We start from the raw sequence: 21735 nt of genomic DNA, 5'->3' as shown, positions 1-21735 counted from the left end.
GGTACAGCGGGTCACAGTTCTTTATAGAAGCCAAGGAAGGCAACCCTAGGTCACAGATGGCACCCTAACATCAAGTTGTACTCCTTGGGTCCTTTGAGTCCTTCCAGGGAACACTTCATGTCATTCTCTAGGAATCATTGAGACTGGATCGAGTCTTCCGTCTCTGACAGGTTTCGGCTGCATCTTCCATTCCTGCAAAAGAGTCTTTCCCTCGTCATAAGAATTAGGCCTCTTGCACATGACCGTATGCCCTCTGATATGTATATATCCCGGAGCGGCATTGATCGTGCGCATGGGAGCACACAGCATCATAGATTACAATGATGCTGTGGACAGTCGGGCCATCAGCGGCGCTATTGTCTCGCACTTATATAATCTTATGAGTGTGGGACAATAGCCCCGCGGGCGGCCTGACGTGCATAGCATCATTGTAATCTATGATGCTATGATGCTGTGCCGCTACTGGACATATTGCCCGCTCACAGACCGTATATCTTGGTGGGCATACGGTCATGTGCAAGAGGCCTTAATCACGTGTGTTTGACCCTCTTTGGAAATAAGCAGCTTTAGAGGGTTGCCCCGGCATAGAATGTTGTTTTTACGCAAGGCAGCAGTAATTGGCAGCAAGGTTCTGCATTGACACAGTGTTGCAGCGGAAAGATCAGTGTATAGTTTGACTGCCTTGTGGGGAGGTGGCAATGTTTTAAACTTTCTGGCTGCCGTTAGAGATGAGAGAATCAAAGCTTACAAAGTGGAATTCGATCCGAATTTCAGGAAAAATTTGATTTGCAACGAATGCGAATTTCCTTGCCCTTCATGGTAACGAATTGCAATTTTCCTAAAATGGCAGCTACATGTGTGAGGACTAGGACATAGGGAAAGGAACTCTGGTTGCATGCAGGCATGTCAATATGGGTGATAACTCCAATCGGCAGCCAGCCAGCTCTGTGATGTCACAGCCCTATAAATACAGCAGCCATTTTAGATTCTGCCATTTTCCAGCATTCAGAGTGCAGGGACAGACGTGTGAAGTCGCTAGGGACAGCAATTGGAAAAACCTCATTGTGGAAAAAAAAAAGACAGAAAAAACTATTTATAAGCGCAGGGAAAAGATAGGGAGGAATCATTGCACAGCACCTTAGCACAGGGAGAGACGTCAGAAGGCGCTAGGGACATTGATAGGAAAGCGATTTACAAGTGCAGGGAAAGATTATTTGGGGATCCAAATAGCCATTAGACAGCTATGTCATTCCAGCTATGTTATTGGGCTGAAAGTGCTACAGTATGTTGAAAAGCCTTTAGTGGCTTTTATCTTAGTATCTTTAGTATCTTATATTAGTACTTCATGAAAAATATATACGAATTTCACTTCTGCAGTTATTTCTGGTGAAAGCGTATAAGGGAGTACTTCAGTAAAAAAAAAAATATATATACACTGCACTGTTGCAGTTATTTCTGGTGAAAGCGTATAGGGGCGTATTTCAGTACTACAAGAAAAATATATACGCACTGTACTGTTGCAGTTATTTCTGGTCAAAGCGTATAGGGTCAGATTCCAGTACAACAAGAAAAATATATTCTCAGTTCATTTCTGCAGTTAATTCTGGGTGAAAGTGTATAGGGGCGCATTACAGTAAAAGAAGAAAAATATATAAGCACTGCACTGTTGCAGTTATTTCGGGTGAAAGCGTATTGGGGCGTATTACAGTAAAAGAAGAAAAATATATACGCACTGCACTGTTGCACTTATTTCGGATGAAAGCGTTTCGGGGCGTATTACAGTAAAAGAAGAAAAATATATACGCACTGCACTGTTGCAGTTATTTCGGGTGAAAGCGTATAGAGGCGTATTTCAGTACTACAAGAAAAATATATTCTCATTGCATTTCTGCAGTTAATTCTGGTAAAAATGTATAGTGGCCTATTTCAGTCCAACAAGAAAAATATATGCTCAGTTCACTTCTGTAGTTATTTCTGTTAAAGCGTATAGGGGCGTATTACAGTAAAAAAAGATAAATATATACGTTCTTCACTGGTGCACTTATTTGTGGCAAAAGCATTGAGTGGCCTATTTCAGTACAGAAAGAAATATATTAGCACTTCACTGGTGCATTTATTTCTGCTGAAAGCGTTTACTAGCCTATTTCAGTACAAAAAGAAAAATATATTTTCAGTTCACGTTGGCGGTTATATGTGTTGAAAGCATGGCTGGGAGTCTGCAGGATGGCTGCAGTGAGAGGTCGGGGACAAAACGTGCCTGGGGTTATCGCAGCAGCCTACCTACCCGTGAAGTAGTGGTGCAGGGGTTCACAGAAGTAGCGGCGGTAACAGTCAGTCAGTGCGGCGGTTATATGTGTTATTTTGTATTTCAGTACAAAAAGAAAATTACATTCTCAGTTCACGTCGTGGCAGTTATGTGTTGAAAACGCTTAGTGGTCTATTTCAGTACAAACAGAAAAATACATGCTCAGTTCACGTCGGCGGCGGTTATATGTTTTGAAAGCGTTAAGTGGCCTATTTCAGTACAAAAAAAAAATGCATTCTCAGTTCACGTTGGCGGTGGTAATACAGTATGAGTTGAATGTGTTTTGTGGCCTAGTTCAGTACAAAAAGAAAAATACATTCTCAGTTCACATCGGCGGCAGTTATATGTGTTGAAAACATTTAGTGGCTTATTTCAGTACATACAGAAAAATAAATATTCGGTTCATGTTGGCAGTTATATGTGTTGAAATCATGGCTGGGATTCAGCAGGGTGGCTGCAGTGGGAGGTTGGGAGCCAAACATGCCCGGGGTAGAGGACCTGCTTCGCAGCAGCCTACCTACTCGGGAAGTAGTGGTGCAGGGGTTCACGGAAGTAGCGGCGGTAGCAGTCAGTCAGTGCGGCGGTTATATGTTATTTTGTATTTCAGTACAAAAAAAATGCATTCTCAGTTCACGGTGGTGGCGGTTATACTCTGTCGTTGTGCCTCTCTGTGGCCTACTCATGCTGCTGCCACCTCCAGACTCGGTCATTGTGCCACTCGGTGGCCTCCTCATACTGCTGCCACCTCCATACTCTGACATTGTGCCACTCTGTGGCCTTCTCCTAATGCTGCTACTGCTGCTGCCACTTCCATACTCTGTTGTTGTGCCACTCTGTGGCCTACTCATTCTGCTGCCACCTCCAGACTCGGTCATTGTGTCACTCTGTGGCCTACTCATGCTTCTGCCACCTCCAGACTCTGACATTGTGCCACTCGGTGGCCTTCTCCTAATGCTGCTACTGCTGCTGCCACCTACAGATTTGGTCATTGTGCCACTCTGTGGCCTACTGTCATGGTCTTACCTTCTTACTGTTCTCCTTCGTTTGACATGTGCTGGCGGCCATCTTGGTTTCTGGGTTTCTTGTAGCCTCCCACCCTGCGGCTTCCCCTTCCCACTGGGAGGAGCTGGATGCCTAGCTCATATATATAGGAGGTCTGTGGCTTCAGTTCCTTGCTTGGTCCTCCTGTGTTCACATGCTTCTAAGACTGCTGCTGCTTCTGGTTCCTGATCCTGGCCTCGTCTGACTACCCCGTTGGTTCCTGATCCTGGCTTCGTCTGACTACCCTGCTGGTTCCTGATCCGGGCTTCGTCTGACTACCCTTCTGGTTCCTGACCTCTGTCTACGCAAGACCCTGCTTCGGTTTAGCCATCCGTTTGGACTTTTGCTTACAGCTTGATTTTCAATAAAGCCTTCTTATTTCCACTTATCTCTTGTTGTACGTCTGGTTCATGGTTCCATGACATTAGGACCAAGCCATGAATTTTGACGGTACAGGGCCATCCTCGCTACCTACGCTGGTTGCCAGACTTGATCAGCAGGATCACCTGTTGGGTCGATTCGCTGTGGCGTTGCAAACCCTGCTTGAACGCACGGCTCATTTCGCTTCCGTTGCCGATGGGTCGGTTGTCGCTCCTGGGCCCGCTCCTACTGCCGCTCCGGTTGTTGCGCCAGAGTCTACCCCGACACCTGTTGCTGCGCCTGCGGTGTCTCGGGGTATGACCGGTTCTGCCCCCCTTCCACAGCGCTTTGGGGGAGAGCCAACTCAGTGCCGAGGTTTCCTTAACCAGGTGGGAATTTATTTCGAGTTGCTGCCACATGCCTTTCCTACTGAGAGATCAAAGGTGGGCTTCTTGATCTCGCGGCTCTCGGACAAGGCCTTGGCCTGGGCCAGCCCTTTATGGGAGAACAACAATCCGGTGGTTGCCGAGTTTTCCGGTTTTGTTGCTTCTCTTCGGAAGGTATTCGATGTGCCGGCTCGTGCTGCCTCTGCTGCGAAGCTCCTTATGTCCATCAGACAGGGTTCACGATCCGTAGCTGAATACGCCATTGAGTTTCGTACCCTGGCAGCAGAGGTGGGCTGGAATAATGAGGCTCTGGTCGCTGCTTTCTCTCATGGTCTCTCGGATGCCTTGAAGGATGAGGTTGCAGCTAAGGACCTACCAGTGGAGCTCGAGTCTCTTATTTCTTTCCTGATTTTGATTGACACCAGACTCAGGGAGAGACCTTCCTTTAAGGAGAGCCTGCGGAGGTCTTCTAACAGATTGGCGCCTACGTTTGCTGTCCCACCCGTGCCTCCCTCTCCTCCCACGCCTCCTGGGGATGACTCGTCTGGGGGTGAACCCATGCAGCTGGGGTTTGCTCGCCTGTCCGAGGGGGAGAGGGTACTCCGGAGACGCGAGGGCCGATGCATGTACTGTGGTCTCGGTGGGCATTTTCGGTTGGCATGTCCGAACCGTCCGGGAAACGCTCGCACCTGAGATCCTGTCGGGGGCAGATCTTGGGTGGAGTCTCCTCGTCCCCGGTTTCCCGTGTTGACAAACCACTGATCACTGTTGTCCTCTCCTGGGTCGGGGGCTCGGTGACGACCCAGGCGTTGGTGGACTCTGGTGCTGGTGGTTTGTTCATTGATAGTGTGTTCGCTGCCGCCAATTCCATTCCTCTGCAGCCTCGAGGTTCCCCACTGGCTCTTGAGGCGATAGACGGCAGACCCCTTCTGCCGCCACACGTGACTCATGAGACCCTTCCAGTGGGGATAGCCATTGGTGCCGTTCACAGAGAGTCGGTCTGTCTCCAGGTGATTTCGTCTCCACACTACTCGGTGGTCTTGGGGTACCCCTGGCTCCAGAAGCATAATCCGACTTTCGATTGGAGATCGGCCGAGATCCTCTCGTGGTCACCGCAGTGTGGGGCTAGTTGCATCCATGGGCCTGTCAAGTTGCTGTGTACTTCCTCGGACTCTCTGTTGCCTCCTGAATACGAAGAGTACCGGGATGTATTCGATAAGGTGCGCGCAGTTGCCCTACCTCCGCACCGCCCATACGATTGTGCCATAGAGTTACAATCTGGTGCCGTTCCTCCTCGTGGCAAAGTCTATCCACTGTCGGTAGCGGAGAATGAGGCCATGGAGGAGTACGTGAGGGAGGCGCTTTCACGCGGACACATTCGCAAATCCTCGTCCCCGGCAGGGGCTGGATTTTTCTTTGTGAAAAAGAAGGGCGGTGAGTTGAGGCCTTGCATCGATTACAGGGGTCTCAATCGCATCACGATCAAGAACGCTTACCCGATACCCTTGATTTCCGAGCTGTTCGATCGCCTCAAAGGGGCCACGGTCTTTACCAAACTCGACCTGAGGGCGGCATATAACCTGGTAAGGATCAAGGCGGGCGATGAGTGGAAGACCGCGTTTAACACCAGGACCGGTCATTATGAATCCTTGGTTATGCCCTTTGGGTTGTGCAATGCGCCCGCAGTCTTCCAGGAATTCATCAACGATGTTTTCCGTGACCTGTTGCAGCAGTGTGTGGTGGTCTATTTGGATGACATCTTGGTATATTCTGAATCCATGGAGGCCCACATTATGGATGTCAGACGAGTGTTGCAACGGTTACGAGAGAACAGGCTGTTCGGTAAGCTTGAGAAATGCGAATTTCACCGATCCCAGGTAACCTTCTTAGGTTACATCATTTCCGCTGAGGGGTTCTCCATGGATCCTGAGAAGGTTTCGGCTGTCTTACAGTGGCCCCAGCCCAGTGGTCTCCGTGCCCTGCAGCGCTTTTTGGGCTTCGCCAATTATTATCGGAAGTTCATCAGGGACTTTTCTATGCTAGCCAAGCCTCTCACGGATCTGACCAGGAAGGGCAGTAATTTCCAGGTCTGGCCGCTCGAGGCCATCCGAGCTTTTGAGGCTCTAAAGTCCGCCTTTGTGTCGGCTCCGATTCTGTCGCATCCCAACCCTGGGTTGCCCTTTGTCCTCGAGGTGGACGCGTCTGAGACAGGAGTAGGCGCCCTTCTGTCTCAGCGTAGAACACCAGAGGGTCCTCTGCTTCCTTGTGGGTTTTACTCCCGGAAACTGTCTTCCGCGGAGTGCAACTATCAGATTGGTGACAGGGAGTTATTGGCCATCGTGCAGGCCCTTAAAGAATGGAGGCACTTGCTCGAGGGTTCGGTGGTTCCGGTTCTCATCCTGACGGACCACAAGAATCTGACCTACCTTTCTGAGGCCAAGAGATTGACACCACGTCAGGCCAGATGGGCTCTGTTCTTGTCACGTTTTAATTACGTGGTCTCCTACCTACCCGGTTCCAAGAACATCAGAGCGGATGCCTTATCACGGCAGTACTCCGAGCTGTCCGGGGAGGAGTCGATTCCGACTTCGGTCATACCTCCGAATCAGATCCTGGCCGCCATTCGCACCAGCCTGACCTCTCCCCTGGGTGAGCAGATTTTGGCGGCTCAATCTGGTGCTCCCTCTGGGAGACCCAACGGCAGGTGTTTTGTGCCTGAGGAGTTGCGCACTCGGTTGTTGCGAACCTACCATAACTCCAAGGCCGCGGGGCATCCTGGAAAGAATCAGCTGTCCTGGGCTGTTTCACGTCTGTTCTGGTGGCCTTCTCTACGTTCCGACATCGCCGCATCTGTAGCGGCATGCTCCGTTTGTGCCCAGAGTAAGTCCCCTCGGCACCTTCCGTTGGGCCTTTTGCAACCCATAGCCACCGGGGAGCGCCCATGGTCACACCTGGGGATGGATTTCATTGTGGACCTCCCTGCATCCCGAGGCCATACGGTCATTCTCATGATTGTGGATCGGTTTTCCAAAATGTGCCACTGTGTTCCTCTCAAGAAGTTACCCTCTGCACAAGAGTTGGCCACGATTTTCGCCAGGGAGGTCTTCCGGTTGCACGGTTTGCCCAAGGAGATTGTGTCGGATCGGGGGAGTCAGTTTGTGTCCAGGTTCTGGCGCGCCTTTTGCTCCCAGTTGGGGATTCATCTCTCTTTCTCCTCGGCCTACCACCCTCAGTCCAATGGGGCCGCAGAACGATCCAATCAGGCCTTGGAGCAATTCCTTCGTTGCTATGTCTCCGATCACCAAGACAATTGGGTTGACCTCCTGCCTTGGGCTGAGTTTGCCAGGAACACGGCAGTGAACTCTTCCTCTGGGACGTCTCCCTTCATGGCCAATTATGGGTTCCAACCTGCCGTGTTACCGGAGGTATTCTCTCCCCAGGATATTCCGGCTGTGGAGGATCACCTTTCCGTCCTACGTGCTTCTTGGGTACAGATCCAGAGGTCCCTTGAGGTCTCTGCACAGCGCCAGAGACTCCAGGCTGATCGCAGACGAGCGCCCGCTCCTTCCTACCAGGTCGGAGACCGTGTATGGTTGTCCACCCGCAACCTCAACCTTCGAGTGCCCACTCCCAAGCTGGCGCCTCGCTTTGTTGGTCCCTTCCGAGTGCTTCGCAGGGTAAACCCGGTAGCCTATGCCCTTGCGCTTCCTCCTGGCATGCGGATCTCCAACGTGTTTCATGTCTCCCTGTTGAAGCCATTGGTGTGTAATCGTTTCACTTCCTCGGTTCCTCGGCCCCGTCCGGTCCAAGTGGGCAATCGTGAGGAATATGAGGTGAGCAATATCCTGGACTCACGCCTGGTCCGCGGTCGGTTGCAGTTTTTGGTCCATTGGCGTGGTTATGGTCCAGAGGAGCGTTCCTGGGTTCCCTCCGCAGATGTCCATGCTCCTGCTTTGCTCCGAGCCTTCCACGCACGCTTCCCTCAGAAACCGTTCCTTACTCCGCGGAGGAGGGGCCCTTGAGGGGGAGGTACTGTCATGGTCTTACCTTCTTACTGTTCTCCTTCGTTTGACATGTGCTGGCGGCCATCTTGGTTTCTGGGTTTCTTGTAGCCTCCCACCCTGCGGCTTCCCCTTCCCACTGGGAGGAGCTGGATGCCTAGCTCATATATATAGGAGGTCTGTGGCTTCAGTTCCTTGCTTGGTCCTCCTGTGTTCACATGCTTCTAAGACTGCTGCTGCTTCTGGTTCCTGATCCTGGCCTCGTCTGACTACCCCGTTGGTTCCTGATCCTGGCTTCGTCTGACTACCCTGCTGGTTCCTGATCCGGGCTTCGTCTGACTATCCTTCTGGTTCCTGACCTCTGTCTACGCAAGACCCTGCTTCGGTTTAGCCATCCGTTTGGACTTTTGCTTACAGCTTGATTTTCAATAAAGCCTTCTTATTTCCACTTATCTCTTGTTGTACGTCTGGTTCATGGTTCCATGACACCTACTCATGCTGCTGCCACCTCCATACTCGGTCATTGTGCCACTCTGTGGCCTACTCATGCTGCTGCCACCTCCAGACTCGGTCATTGTGTCACTCGGTGGTCTTCTCCTAATGCTGCTGCTGCCGCAACCTAAGCACACTGTCATTGTGCCTCTTGGTGGCCTCCTCATACTGCTTTCACCTCCAGACCCTGTCATTGGACCACTCTGTGGTCTCATCATGCTACTTCCACCTCACCACTATGTCATAGGTCCACTCTGTGGACTTCTCATGCAGTTCCCACCCTTCCCCATGACTGGTCCACTATTTTGGCTTTTGGTATGGCTGACATCATCATTTGACACTTCTTCTGATTTGTCAGAAGGAAGGAAAAATGAGACGCACAATGGATCCTGTCTGTGTAGCAGCTTTAAGGCCTGTATGGTCCCATCAGAATTGGCTTATGAATTGGTAGCCAAAAGTAGGAGTGGGTAGAAAACACAGAAGACATGCAAATATTCAGTTCACATGTCATCTCTGTTTTAGATCCACTCCTGTTTTTTTTGCATTAGCAATACTGATGGATTACTGACCAAATGCTGAACGAGTGAAGGCAAATGCTCAACAGATAGGATATGTTTTTTGAGGGGTTATTGTTCTGCTTGATCAGAGGAAGGGCAAAATAATCAGTGACATCAACACAAACTTACTGCTGACACCCTCTCCACTCTGTTGGAGGGCTCTACTTGTATAAGCGTTTAATAGAACAGGCTCTGTAGACATCTATTTGGAATCAGCTGACGACGGTGTTGAAGGAGTGCGCTTCTTCTTGACGCTAACATCTACCTGAGTAGATACTTGAGTTATTTGGTCAGTTTTGGCCCTGTGACTGCCCAAATAAGTGAAGTGTGCAGTGATTCTAAGAGCGACACCTGTCATCTGCATGTCATACTGACTCACAGTATTGTTTCACTACTACAGCAGACTCCCTATGAGTGTTATTGCAAGGCACAGTGTTCTACACCCCTATAAAGGCTCTCTGCAGGCCCGGAAATAGCAGTTTTTTAACGTGATTCGCCACGAATAAATTCGGATCAAAGCAAATTTTCCCGAAAAATTCAGTGAACCGGCCAAATCGAATTTTTGAAAAATTCGCTCATCTCTAGCTGCCGTCATTAACGCCTCTTTAATATGAAAGAAATCGATTCTCGCCAGAGTATCTCGTGGCACCTATCCGCCCAGATGTTTTGGCTTGGGGACCCTATGTGCCTGTTCTATTAACATGTCCAGGATAAGCAGTGTGAACAGTTTGTGTAGGTAAGCTTGTAGTTCAGCCGCCGGGACATCCTCAGGAATGCCTCTGAACTTAATGTTGTTTCTGTGGGAGCGGTCCTCGAAGTCCGCCATTTTTGCTTTCAGCACCTCCATCTTATCTGCCATATCATTATGGGCATCTATAACATTATTCTGGGAGTTTGCAAAGTCCTCCATCTTTGTCTCGATATGGCTGACTATGTCTTCCATTTCGCGGATAGAGGCTGAGATGGGGTTAATGAGGCCTGTAATATAGCTGTGTAGGGTTGTTCTCAAAGCTAGAAGCATATTTTTCAAAGTATCCTCTAATATTGGTTTATCTGAGGTAGGATAATCTACAAAAGAATCAGTCTCAGAAAGGTGGTGCTGAGTTTTTGTGGTGGAGGCATTTGCAATGAGCTGGGCCGGGGTATGCAATCTGATGCCAAATTATGCAATGTCTGGGTCAGGTGTAGATGATATTCTATGTTTTGTTAGTGTGTTAGTGACGCCAATTGCAGCATGCACAGGGTACAATCACAGGGCCCTTTAAGGATGTTATAACTCACGTCCCAGTTTAGGAATGCCAGAGTGGTGTAATGTTTCTGTATGGTGGTGATAATGGTGTCAACGGTGTCTCCTACCTGGGTACGGCTAGACTCCTGGATCCTGGCTCACTTGCAATAAATTAAGTGTAGTGCTAGTAGGAATAATAGAGGGATTTTGCAGCAGAAATTGAGATCCAGACCTTGGGTAAAGTTCAAACTTGTCTTTACTAGCTGTAGCTTTCATCCAAGCAAGATACAGCTTTAGTCTTTGGTCCCAGCAGGTATTGGCAATGGTTGGCAGGAATTTATCTTCTGCTCTATCAACCTGGAGCTTGCAGGAAAGGACATCTACTCTATATTGTGGCAGGAATTTGGCTTCTGTACTCTCTATCTTCTGCTGTATGGGGACTGACTAGCTGAGGAGAAATATGGCTTTTCCTGGGTCTCTGGACTTTACTCACAGTTATCTTCACAGGGTATGCTTTCTTCCTGGAACTGGAGTTATTTGCTTGCTTCATCCAGCTGAGGCTGCTGGGGTTGGGGATCAATGTCTCAGCCGAGACAAGATCCTGGCTTCCTTCTCTATCTCAGGGAGCTCCTAACACACACACAGCCTTCACCAACAGGGGTCGCTGGCACTCTCACTCTAACTTCCTTCTCTACCCATGAGGCAGGATGTGGGCACAGCCCACACTGCTCACAGAGGGGGAGCTAAACTGGAATGAACTATTCCAACCTAGACATATTAAACTGAAACTAAGTCCTTGCTAACACATTGCTGCCACCTGCTGGTGAACATGAAAAATGACAACAATATACATTTAACATGGTTTATAATGCACATTTGTGAGGATATAATGTAATGTAAAATTACATCAGATGACAAGGCTAATGCTCTTAGGAGATTGTAGCGGGGAAGAAGAGTTCAGTAACACAACTCTGGGGTGTTACACATTGACCTGACATGCTGTAGCCTGATCGAGCCTTGGTCTCTGCGTCATAGGGCTGCACAATTAAGAGTCTCTAGTGGTCAGTGAATCCGCACCATCTTGTTTTCCATGGCGTCTCAAGGCCGGAGTGTTTGCATCTTCCGGAGTTGACGAGATTGAGGGGACCGGATATTCCAGCATCGGTGGAGGGTTATGGTCTTGGGCAGGAGAGATGGGTGCCGGGATCTTTACTGGAGAGATGCTCCATCCAGAGGCAGGAGAGGTCGCTTGGCTGCTGGTATCGGCGCCATATTTACTCTGCTCCTTTTCAAAGTAGTGTTCTAAGTTGTTGTTGAGCTTGGGGAGTTGTACTCTCTTGTTTTCTCCATGTTTTCTAATCTGTTTCTAGCCAGTTTAGTTCAGAAAGAACCCAAAAGGTAAGAGGGAATGTTGCTATCTAGTCGCATTGTGCACAGCCTAGCCACGCCCGTCGCCTCCCATTGTTAAACCCTCACAAGACGCCTTAATTGCTGATATCTGATTTAAAAATGAAGGCTTTTAGTTAATCAGTTAATAAAAATACTCACCATACCCATTTGAGATTGAAGATCCCGTGCAAAATATTGGACAGTGCGTAATGATGCCATCACGCTGGTCTACGTCACCGCGCATGAGATTTTTCGTGGGCTCTTCAATCAAGATGGCTGAGGCGGCCTCTTCATGCTCAAATTTATGAGGTGGGCATGAATTTATTCATTTTGTTACCGCCATTTTAGTGAAAATTGATTTGTTAACATGAAGCATGAGGAAATTCAGGTTTGCGCCGAATCTAATTTTCCCTGAAATTCGGATTGAAGTCCACTTCGGATACTCCAGTTCGCTCAACACTAGTATCGTATAGTCTTTGAGAAGAAGAGGCAGTAATCTGGCATGGCCTTCCTAAGGGTTCTTTCTCGTAGACAGCAATTATTTAAAGAGACATTAAACTCTGAAATGCAAGAAAAAAGAAGCAGAACCTGCTAAGGAAAGTTTCTTTCTGCATGAATGTCTGCACCCTGATGCAGAAAGCAGTTAAACAGATATCCTGCAGTCTGAGAAGTGTTCCCTTTCTACTTGCCTCTCCATCTTCAGCCAGGGAATGACTCTGAGCGCACAGGCAAACAGGAAGTTTGGGGAAAAGGGGTGGGGCTTTACACTGCATTCACGTTAATGAACACTCACAACACTGTGAAAGAGATGGAAGCTGCAAAACCTCAGCAGCTTCTTACAAACCCCTGTATGTATGCAGGAATACTAGACAGTGCCAGGTCACTGACACTTCAGAAAATGCTACCCAGCTTTCCAAGTGCCTGAAAGTCAGGCATCCAGATAGGATTTTGTACCATCTGGCTAGGCAAATTTGACATTCATTGGTGTTGGAAACCTGGATTGCAAGTCTTGTGGAGCTGTGCACACTGACCATATAATAACCCTTACATTATGCAAGTGACCCAGCTTTTTCAGGTTCCTGAAAGGAAAATCTGCCTAGTTATGGCACTATTTAGGAGTGGGAATTGGGGCTTTATCTTGGTAGATTTAGAATTCCACAGTCTCTATTACAGCTCCACGTAGTGGCAACCCAGCTTTCCCAGGAACCTGAAAGTCAAATCTACCTAGCTGTGGCCCAATTTTAGAGTATATTTGGTATGTTTCATATTCTCCGGTCTAGTACAGTTCCACAAGGTTGGCATCCAGCTTTCCTGGGACCCTGAATGACAAATCTATCTAGCTATACTACAGTAGGGAGGATTTGTCACTAGCATTACTTACTCAGTTTTTCCAGGGTCCTGGCTAGCAAATCCAGCTAGGAATTGCATTGCATCTGGAATAAACTTCACAAGAAGGACGTGCTGTCTCCATACCATTATCCTGAACAGTAAGTTGGTCTAGGTATATGGAAGGATTCATCACTGCAAACAACTAGGCATTGAATTCAGCAGTCTGAGAAAGCTAGGTTTCAACCTCTGCAGAGATGTAATGCCGTCAGAAGTCAGTATTTTGTCAATGATTTTGAGTCAAAACCAGGTGCGGCTCTAAACACAGAACAGGAGCAAATCTTTCCCTTATACCTTTTCTCTCTGGAGGCTCCAATCCTGGTTTTGATTAACAATCACTGATGGAAATCACTGACCAAAACACTGATATGTGAATGAGGCTTAATGGAGTATAATAACAGGACAACAGTGAGTTTTTACTATACATTTTTGATCTCCAGTATATCTCCACAAGCTACTCAGTTTTCAAAACTACTTAAAGGCAAATCTACATAACTATGCAGTGAAGGGAAGCATTAACATTGCACAACTAGGTTAGCTATTCAGCTGTTCTATGGGTGGTTGTATATGTATACTACAGCCGTTACTATTTGTACTATGGCTAGTGCCGTTACCAAATATACACTCACCTAAAGAATTATTAGGAACACCTGTTCTATTTCTCATTAATGCGATTATCTAGTCAACCAATCACATGGCAGTTGCTTCAATGCATGTAGGGTTGTGGTCCTGGTCCAGACAATCTCCTGAACTCCAAACTGAATGTCAGGATGGGCAAGAAAGGCAATTTTGAGCGTGGCATGGTTGTTTGTGCCAGACGGGCCGGTCTGAGTATTTCACAATCTGCTCAGTTACTGGGATTTTCACGCATAACCATTTCTAGGGTTTACAAAGAATGGTGTGAAAAGGGAAAAACATCCAGTATGCGGCAGTCCTGTGGGCGAAAATGCCTTGTTGATGCTAGAGGTCAGAGCAGAATGGGCCGACTGATTCAAGCTGATAGAAGAGCAACGTTGACTGAAATAACCACTCGTTACAACCGAGGTATGCAGCAAAGCATTTGTGAAGCCACAACACGCACAACCTTGAGGCGGATGGCTACAACAGCAGAAGACCCCACCGGGTACCACTCATCTCCACTACAAATAGGAAAAAGAGGCTACAATTTGCACAAGCTCACCAAAATTGGACTGTTGAAGACTGGAAAAATGTTGCCTGATGAGTCTGGATTTCTGTTGAGACATTCAAATGGTAAAGTCCGAATTTGGCGTAAACAGAATGAGAACATGTATTCATCATTCCTTGTTACCACTGTGCAGGATGGTGGTGGTGGTGGTGTAATGGTGTAGGGGGGTGTTTTCTGGGCACACTTTAGGCCCCTTAGTGCCAATTGGCCATCGTTTAAATGCCACAGGCTACCTGAGCATTGTTTTTGACCATGTCCATCCCTTCATGACCACCATGTACCCATCCTCTGATGGCTACTTCCAGCAGGATAATGCACCATGTCACAAAGCTCGAATCATTTCAAATTGGTTTCTTGAACATGACAATGAGTTCACTGTACTAAAATGGCCCCCACAGTCACCAGATCTCAACCCAATAGAGCATCTTTGGGATGTGGTGGAATGGGAGCTTCGTGCCCTGGATGTGCATCCCTCAAATCTCCATCAACTGCAAGATGCTATCCTATCAAAATGGGCCAACATTTCTAAAGAATGCTATCAGCACCTTGTTGAATCAATGCCACATAGAATTAAGGCAGTTCTGAAGGCAAAAGGGGGTCCAACACCGTATTAGTATGGTGTTCCTAATAATTCTTTAGGTGTATTTTGCACTATTTGCAACTAGGAGATTCCTTCCAACAGAATGGCCATGCTCACTGTGTAGACAAAAAATTATGCAGCCTAAACCCACCCCTCTCTTCCTAAATGTCCTGGCAAAACAAATGTCAAAGGCACATAAGGATGTTTTGTTGGTTGTTTTTTTTCATTAAATTCTGAGTAGAATTCTGGCGTTACTTCTTGTGAGCCAAGTAGTCAATGGCACCAAAAATTTTGTGAGGCTGATTTTGAGAGCTAGCCATAGAGTTGAACGTTATTTTCTCTACTGTCAACCTCAAGTGAGTCTGGTTAACTGAACCTCTTGGATACACAATAACCAATACATACACTCGCTAGCAAATACTAGTTTCAACACCGCTACTGAACCTCTGAATGCACTCAGCATTCAGAGAGGATACAGGTTTAAAGCTAAAATAGATGCAGATTTGTTCTATTTTTTTTGTCTCGTCCAAATTTACAGTTCTGTTTGGAAATATATCAATGGTGTCTCATTTTTATCCCAAGCCCAAGATTTTGTTTAGAGAATAAAAACCAAGATAAACCTTCAATGGCTGTAACCATCCTATATCTTATTGTAGGTGCACTGTGTGGTCTTCCAAAGAAGATAGAGAATGGTGATTTTATATATTGTTCAGAGATTCTCTTAATTTATTTTTGTTACCCTGGATATCGCTTAGAAGGAAATGAAAAATTAGCCTGTCATGGAAATCAATGGAACACTACCCAGCCCCCAATCTGTAAAGGTAACCTGCAATATAGAGAATTACAATTAAAGTCTATGGGAGGTGAACTGAATGTTAAGCAGACTGAACCTGAGTTAAGCATCTGGTGCAAACAAAGATGACACATTGTTATTTCAAACTAGAGTTCATTGCACAAGTGTTAATATCAACAATATACGGGGTCATGTAAAATTATATTTAAAAAAATGTATTATTTATTAAATTAACTACTATTTATGTGGATTAATATACTGCATTGAAAATGATTGAAAATGTTTACAACTGCATTGAAAAGTCTATTTTATTTAAATATGTATGTGCAACAGGCGCCTCCCCCCAGGGCCCTCCTATATATCGTGTCCCAGGTGAAGGAATGCTGAGTGGTGTAGTGTGGCCTAAATGTCTCTTTTTTTGTCACAGTGCTCCTACCCGGATACCGCTGGACCCCAGGCTTTGGCTTCGAAGCAATAAAAAGGGGGAATAATGGAGGGATTTGAAAAAATAACTTGAGTCCAGACCTTGAGATGAAGTTTTATGGCAGCTTTACTTGAATAAACGTTTCTTCAAACAGTTTACAGACTTTGTCTTGGTTCCAGCAGGCTTTTGCATTAAACTGGCAGGCAAACTCAACTCTGCTTTATCTTTCTCTCTGCTGTACTGACAGGCTAGATTAGAAACTTCTTTAACAAGATGGGGTGGCTCTACCAATCAGTAGGAAAGGATGGTGCTCAATATCTATGTGTTAACTCCAAAACACCAGGGGGTTAATTAAAATAGTAGTAATAAAGATATGGCACTCATATATCTGGAGGACTGCTCAAAACAAACTACTTTATTTAAGTTTAAATATTAATAATTCACAATATTAAAAAGTCATAATATTAAAAGGTCATACAAGATACGTACCGTACAGACCAAAAGTTTGGACACACCTTCTCATTCAAAGAGTTTTCTTTATTTTCATGACTATGAAAATTGTAGATTCACACTGAAGGCATCAAAACTATGAATTAACACATGTGGAATTATATACATAACAAAAAAGTGTGGAACAACTGAAAATATGTCATATTCTAGGTACTTCAAAGTAGCCACCTTTTGCTTTGATTACTGTTTTGCACACTCTTAGCATTCTCTTGATGAGCTTCAAGAGGTAGTCACCTGAAATGGTCTTCCAACAGTCTTGAAGGAGTTCCCAGAGATGCTTAGCACTTGTTGGCCCTTTTGCCTTCACTCTGCTCGATTGGGTTCAGGTGCGGTGACTGTGGAGGCTAGGTCATCTGGCGCAGCACCCCATCACTCTCCTTAATGGTCAAATAGCCCTTACACAGCCTGGAGGTGTGTTTGGGGTCATTGTCCTGTTGAAAAATAAATGATGGTCCAACTAAACGCAAACCGGATGGAATAGCATGCCACTGCAAGATGCTGTGGTAGCCATGCTGGTTCAGTATGCCTTCAATTTTGAATAAATCCCCAACAGTGTCACCAGCAAAGCACCCCCACACCATCACACCTCATCCTCCATGCTTCACGATGGGAACCAGGCATGTAGAGTCCATCCGTTCACCTTTTCTGCGTCGCACAAAGACACAGTGGTTGGAACCAAAGATCTCAAATTTGGACTCATTAGACCAAAGCACAGATTTACACTGGTCTAATGTCCATTCCTTGTGTTTTTTAGCCCAAACAAATCTCTTCTGCTTGTTGCCTGTCCTTAGCAGTGGTTTCCTAGCAGATATTCTACCATAAAGGCCTGATTCACACAGTTTCCTCTTAACAGTAGTTCTAGAGATGTCTCTGCTGCTAGAACTCTGTGTGGCATTGACCTGGTCTCTAATCTAGGCTGGTGACTCGGATGAACTTATCCCCCGCAGCAGAGGTGACTCTTGGTCTTCCTTTCCTGGGGCGGTCCGCATGTGAGCCAGTTTCTTTGTAGCGCTTGATGGTTTTTGCGACTGCACTTGGGGACTCTTTCAAAGTTTTCCCAATTTTTGGGACTGACTGACCTTCATTTCTTAAAGTAATGATGGCTAATCATTTTTCTTTACTTAGCTGTTTTTTTCTTGCCATAATACAAATTCTAACAGTCTATTCAGTAGGACTATCAGCTGTGTATCCACCTGACTTCTCCACAATGCAACTGATGGTCCCAACCCCATTTATAAGGCAAGAAATCCCACTTATTAAACCAGACAGGGCACACCTGTGAAGTGAAAGCCATTTCCGGTGACTACCTCTTGAAGCTCAACAAGAGAATGCCAAGAGTGTGCAAAGCAGTAATAAAAGCAAAAGGTGGCTACTTTGAAGAACCTAGAATATGACATATTTTCAGTTGTTTCACACTTTTTTGTTATGTATATATTTCCACATGTGTTAATTCATAGTTTTGATGCCTTCAGTGTGAATCTACAATTTTCATAGTCATGAAAATAAAGAAAACTCTTTGAATAAGAAGGTGTGTCCAAACTTTTGGTCTGTACTATAAATTGTATAGAAATTAACAAACAAATGGATAAAACATCACAAAAATGACGATAAAGATAAAAGTCACTTGAGGTAGGAATTTAACTGATTGTCACATAGGTCAGACAGCATATAAGTGCTTGATATATCCACCACAAAGAAATCTAATTATCGATAATTCACCTGAAGCAAAGTTCTCGATTAAATAATCACAAAAAATGTGATTACTATAATGTCGATTCTCGGTAATATGATGTACTTATGCACTTTTCGATTTGTTTATTGGTTCGAGCGGCTGGAAGAGTCAGATAGTTCTTATGTAACAGTTCATAGGCTTATCGTTATTTTGAGTAATTCTGGAGTTTTAGCTCTAGGTGGCGTCCCACCTATTATCGAGTTATCTTATTCCCTTACCTCCAGCATCAGAGTGCAGCTTGTTCGTTTGATCACCTGGCTCCCACTAAACCACCATTTTATATCCTCTTTCCTAATTGGATGCAGATGGTGCAGAAATCCAGTATTTAGATCAGGATTCAGGTCTCATGGCAACAAAGATCCGGCCCGGATTATAATAGTGGAATACAATAAAATTGGTAATAAAGTGAGATTATTTGAAGATATAGCACCTCTCCATATTTAATAGGTCTCATACATATATATTACAACAAGATCTTACAACAAGATATTACTTCCAATTGAAAAAACGCAAGTGCGGTTCTAATGCGTTTTTTTTCTACCGATGCGTTTTTTTCACAAATGCTGCTGAAAATTTACCCTTGATATCTTGGATAAAGGGTTTAGTGTTATTTGCATTCTTTGCTGAGTTATATCCTAATTATTAATTAACTCCCACTAATACACATTATACCAGTAGAATTAAGATACATATAGACTAAAATGTATAAACGAGTATAAAAATTAATCCATAGAGAATCATTAAAATACTAGTATAGGGGATCAGATTGCAGATAACCTTTTCACCTTCAATTCGGATATTATAAATCCAAAAATTCAATGATCCCAGTCAGGAGGAGAGGTCCGTCTTGCCCCGGCTGGGGACGGACCTGGTGCTATGGTACAGATATATTGATGATATTATTTTAGTATGGAATGGGGATGGAGGTTCTTTAACCTCCTTTTATAGACACATTGAATGGTAATGACAGAAACATACACCTCTCATCTAAAATGTATGATGGAAACATTGAATTTTTGGATTTAAATATCCAAATTGAAGGTGAAAAGGTTATCTGCAATACCTTTCTGAAAGATGTGGCTAAAAACTGTCTGATCCCCTATACTAGCGGCCATCTACCTAGATGGCTGTTAAATATATACCTTATGGACAATTTCAACGCGTAAAACGAAATTGCACTAGAGACGAACAATTTGAAGAGGAAGCTTGTAAAATGTGAGAATACCCCGAAACCCTAGTAGACTCATCCTTGAGTAAAATACGGGAACTAGACAGAAAATGCTTTTTCAATCCAATACAATCTAGGAAGAAAAACAAGGATGAGGGGATTATAAGAATGGTCTTACCCTTTAATGCCCAGTATCGCAAAATCCAACAGATAATTAAAAAGCACTGGCACTTTTTGAAGGGGGCCAGGCTGATAGGTTCATTAATCCCGACTGTACCACATATTGTATATAATAAAGCCCCCAATTTAGGCTTAAAGGTAGCCCCGACAACAAAAAGAAAGAAAACTAATAAACCTACGATACAAACAATGTTAGATATAAAAGGCTTTTACAGATGCGGCACTTGTATTAATTGCCGATCAACGTGTTTTCCACGGAAGACACATGAAATAGTATCCCCGGTAAATCAATTTAGACATAAAATAAAAGAATATCTCACCTGTAGTACTAAGAGCATCATTTATATAATAAGCTGCCCGTGTAATAAAATTTATGCGGGAAGGACCAAACGGATGCTAAAGAAAAGGATCACGGAACATCTCAACAACATCAGAAAAGGCCATATGGAACACCCACTCTCAAAACATTTCAAGGAATACCATGACCAACAAAGAATTTAAGCTTTGTAGCGATAGAGAAGGTTGAAATGGATTGGAGAGGTGGGAACCATGTGGAAAAAATGTCCAAAATAGAATCAAAATGGATTTTTGAACTGGACACCCTTATCCCACACGGTCTAAACGGCAAACTCGAAATTTTTGGCTTTTTATAGACTTCGAAGGCTCTGGGGTGGTTGCCTTTCACTGATGCGTAGTCGGATGGTATATTAGTTACGTACGTCCGACCGTGCCTTAGTGGGAAGCACCCACTCGTACTCAACCACAATCTCATGTCCATCATACCTGACACAAGTCCTCCTTTATCATTTGTTATTGTCTATCTATAAAAATGCTCAATTGTAATGATATAGGATTTCAATGATTCTCTATGGATTCATTTTTATATTCGTTTATACATTTTAGTCTATATGTATCTTAATTCTACTGGTATAATGTGTATTAGTGGGAGTTAATTAATAATTAGGATATAACTCAGCAAAGAATACAAATAACACTAAACCCTTTATCCAAGATATCAAGGGTAAATTTTCAGCAGCATTTGTGAAAAAAACGCATCGGTAGAAAAAAAACGCATTAGAACCGCACCACTACCGCACTTGCGTTTTTTCAATTGGAAGTAAGATCTTGTTGTAATATATATGTATGAGACCTATTAAATATGGAGAGATGCTATATCTTCAAATAATCTCACTTTATTAGCAATTTTATTGTATTCCACTATTATAATCCGGGCCAGATCTTTGTTGCCATAAGACCTGAATTCTGATCTAAAGACTAGATTTCTGCACCATCTGGATCCAATTAGGAAAGAGGATATAAAAAGGTGGTTTAGTGGGAGCCAGGTTATCACTGAGGAAGAAGTCAGTACCTTTTGGGACTTAGAAACGCGTCTGGGAGGAACCTGGACCCCATAATACCACCACTTAGGCGTACGCAAGAACATCTTCACCTTTACCTCCTCATCAATAACCTTCTAAAAGACTGACTCGTCCCATACAGAAACTTGTGCTCGTTAACTTCCTGGAGTGATACAGTTCCATTCCCAGCTTGATCGCAGCTAGTGAGGATTCGAGCATGAGGGACGCTGAAGGAGCGGTGATCAAACGAACAAGCCACACTCTGATGCTAGAGGTAAGGGAATAAGATAGCTCGATAATAGGTGGGACGCCACCTAGAGCTAAAACTCCAGAATTACTCAAAATAACGATAAGCCTATGAACTGTTACATAAGAACTATTTGACTCTTCCAGCCGCTCGAACCAATAAACAAACGAAAAGTGTATAAGTACATCATATTACCGAGAATCGACGATTATAGTAATCAAATTTTTTGTTATTATTTAATCGAGAACTTTGCTTCAGGTGAATTATCGATAATTAGATTTCTTTGTGGTGGATATACCAAGCACTTATCGGCTGTCTGACCTATGTGACAATCAGTTAAATTCCTACCTCAAGTGACTTTTATCTTTATCGTCATTTTTGTGATGTTTTATCTATTTGTTTGTTAATTTCT

The 21735-nt window shown here is 44.9% G+C and overlaps 1 protein-coding gene across 1 annotated transcript in view; it reads left to right on the top strand.

The window, feature by feature from the left end:
* Window positions 1-21735, top strand: part of TPO (thyroid peroxidase) — a 250087-nt gene that overhangs the window by 183892 nt on the left and 44460 nt on the right. Inside the window, exon 9 of the mRNA XM_044290990.1 lies at window positions 15568-15732. Within this exon, the coding sequence (XP_044146925.1) occupies window positions 15568-15732 (165 nt within the window). The remainder of the gene's footprint in view (window positions 1-15567; window positions 15733-21735) is intronic.

This window comes from Bufo gargarizans, chromosome 4 (assembly GCF_014858855.1).
Source record: "Bufo gargarizans isolate SCDJY-AF-19 chromosome 4, ASM1485885v1, whole genome shotgun sequence".
Taxonomy (NCBI): domain Eukaryota; kingdom Metazoa; phylum Chordata; class Amphibia; order Anura; family Bufonidae; genus Bufo; species Bufo gargarizans.
The sequence above is the reverse complement of the archived record's forward strand: the minus strand, read 5'-3'. Positions and strand labels throughout refer to the sequence as shown.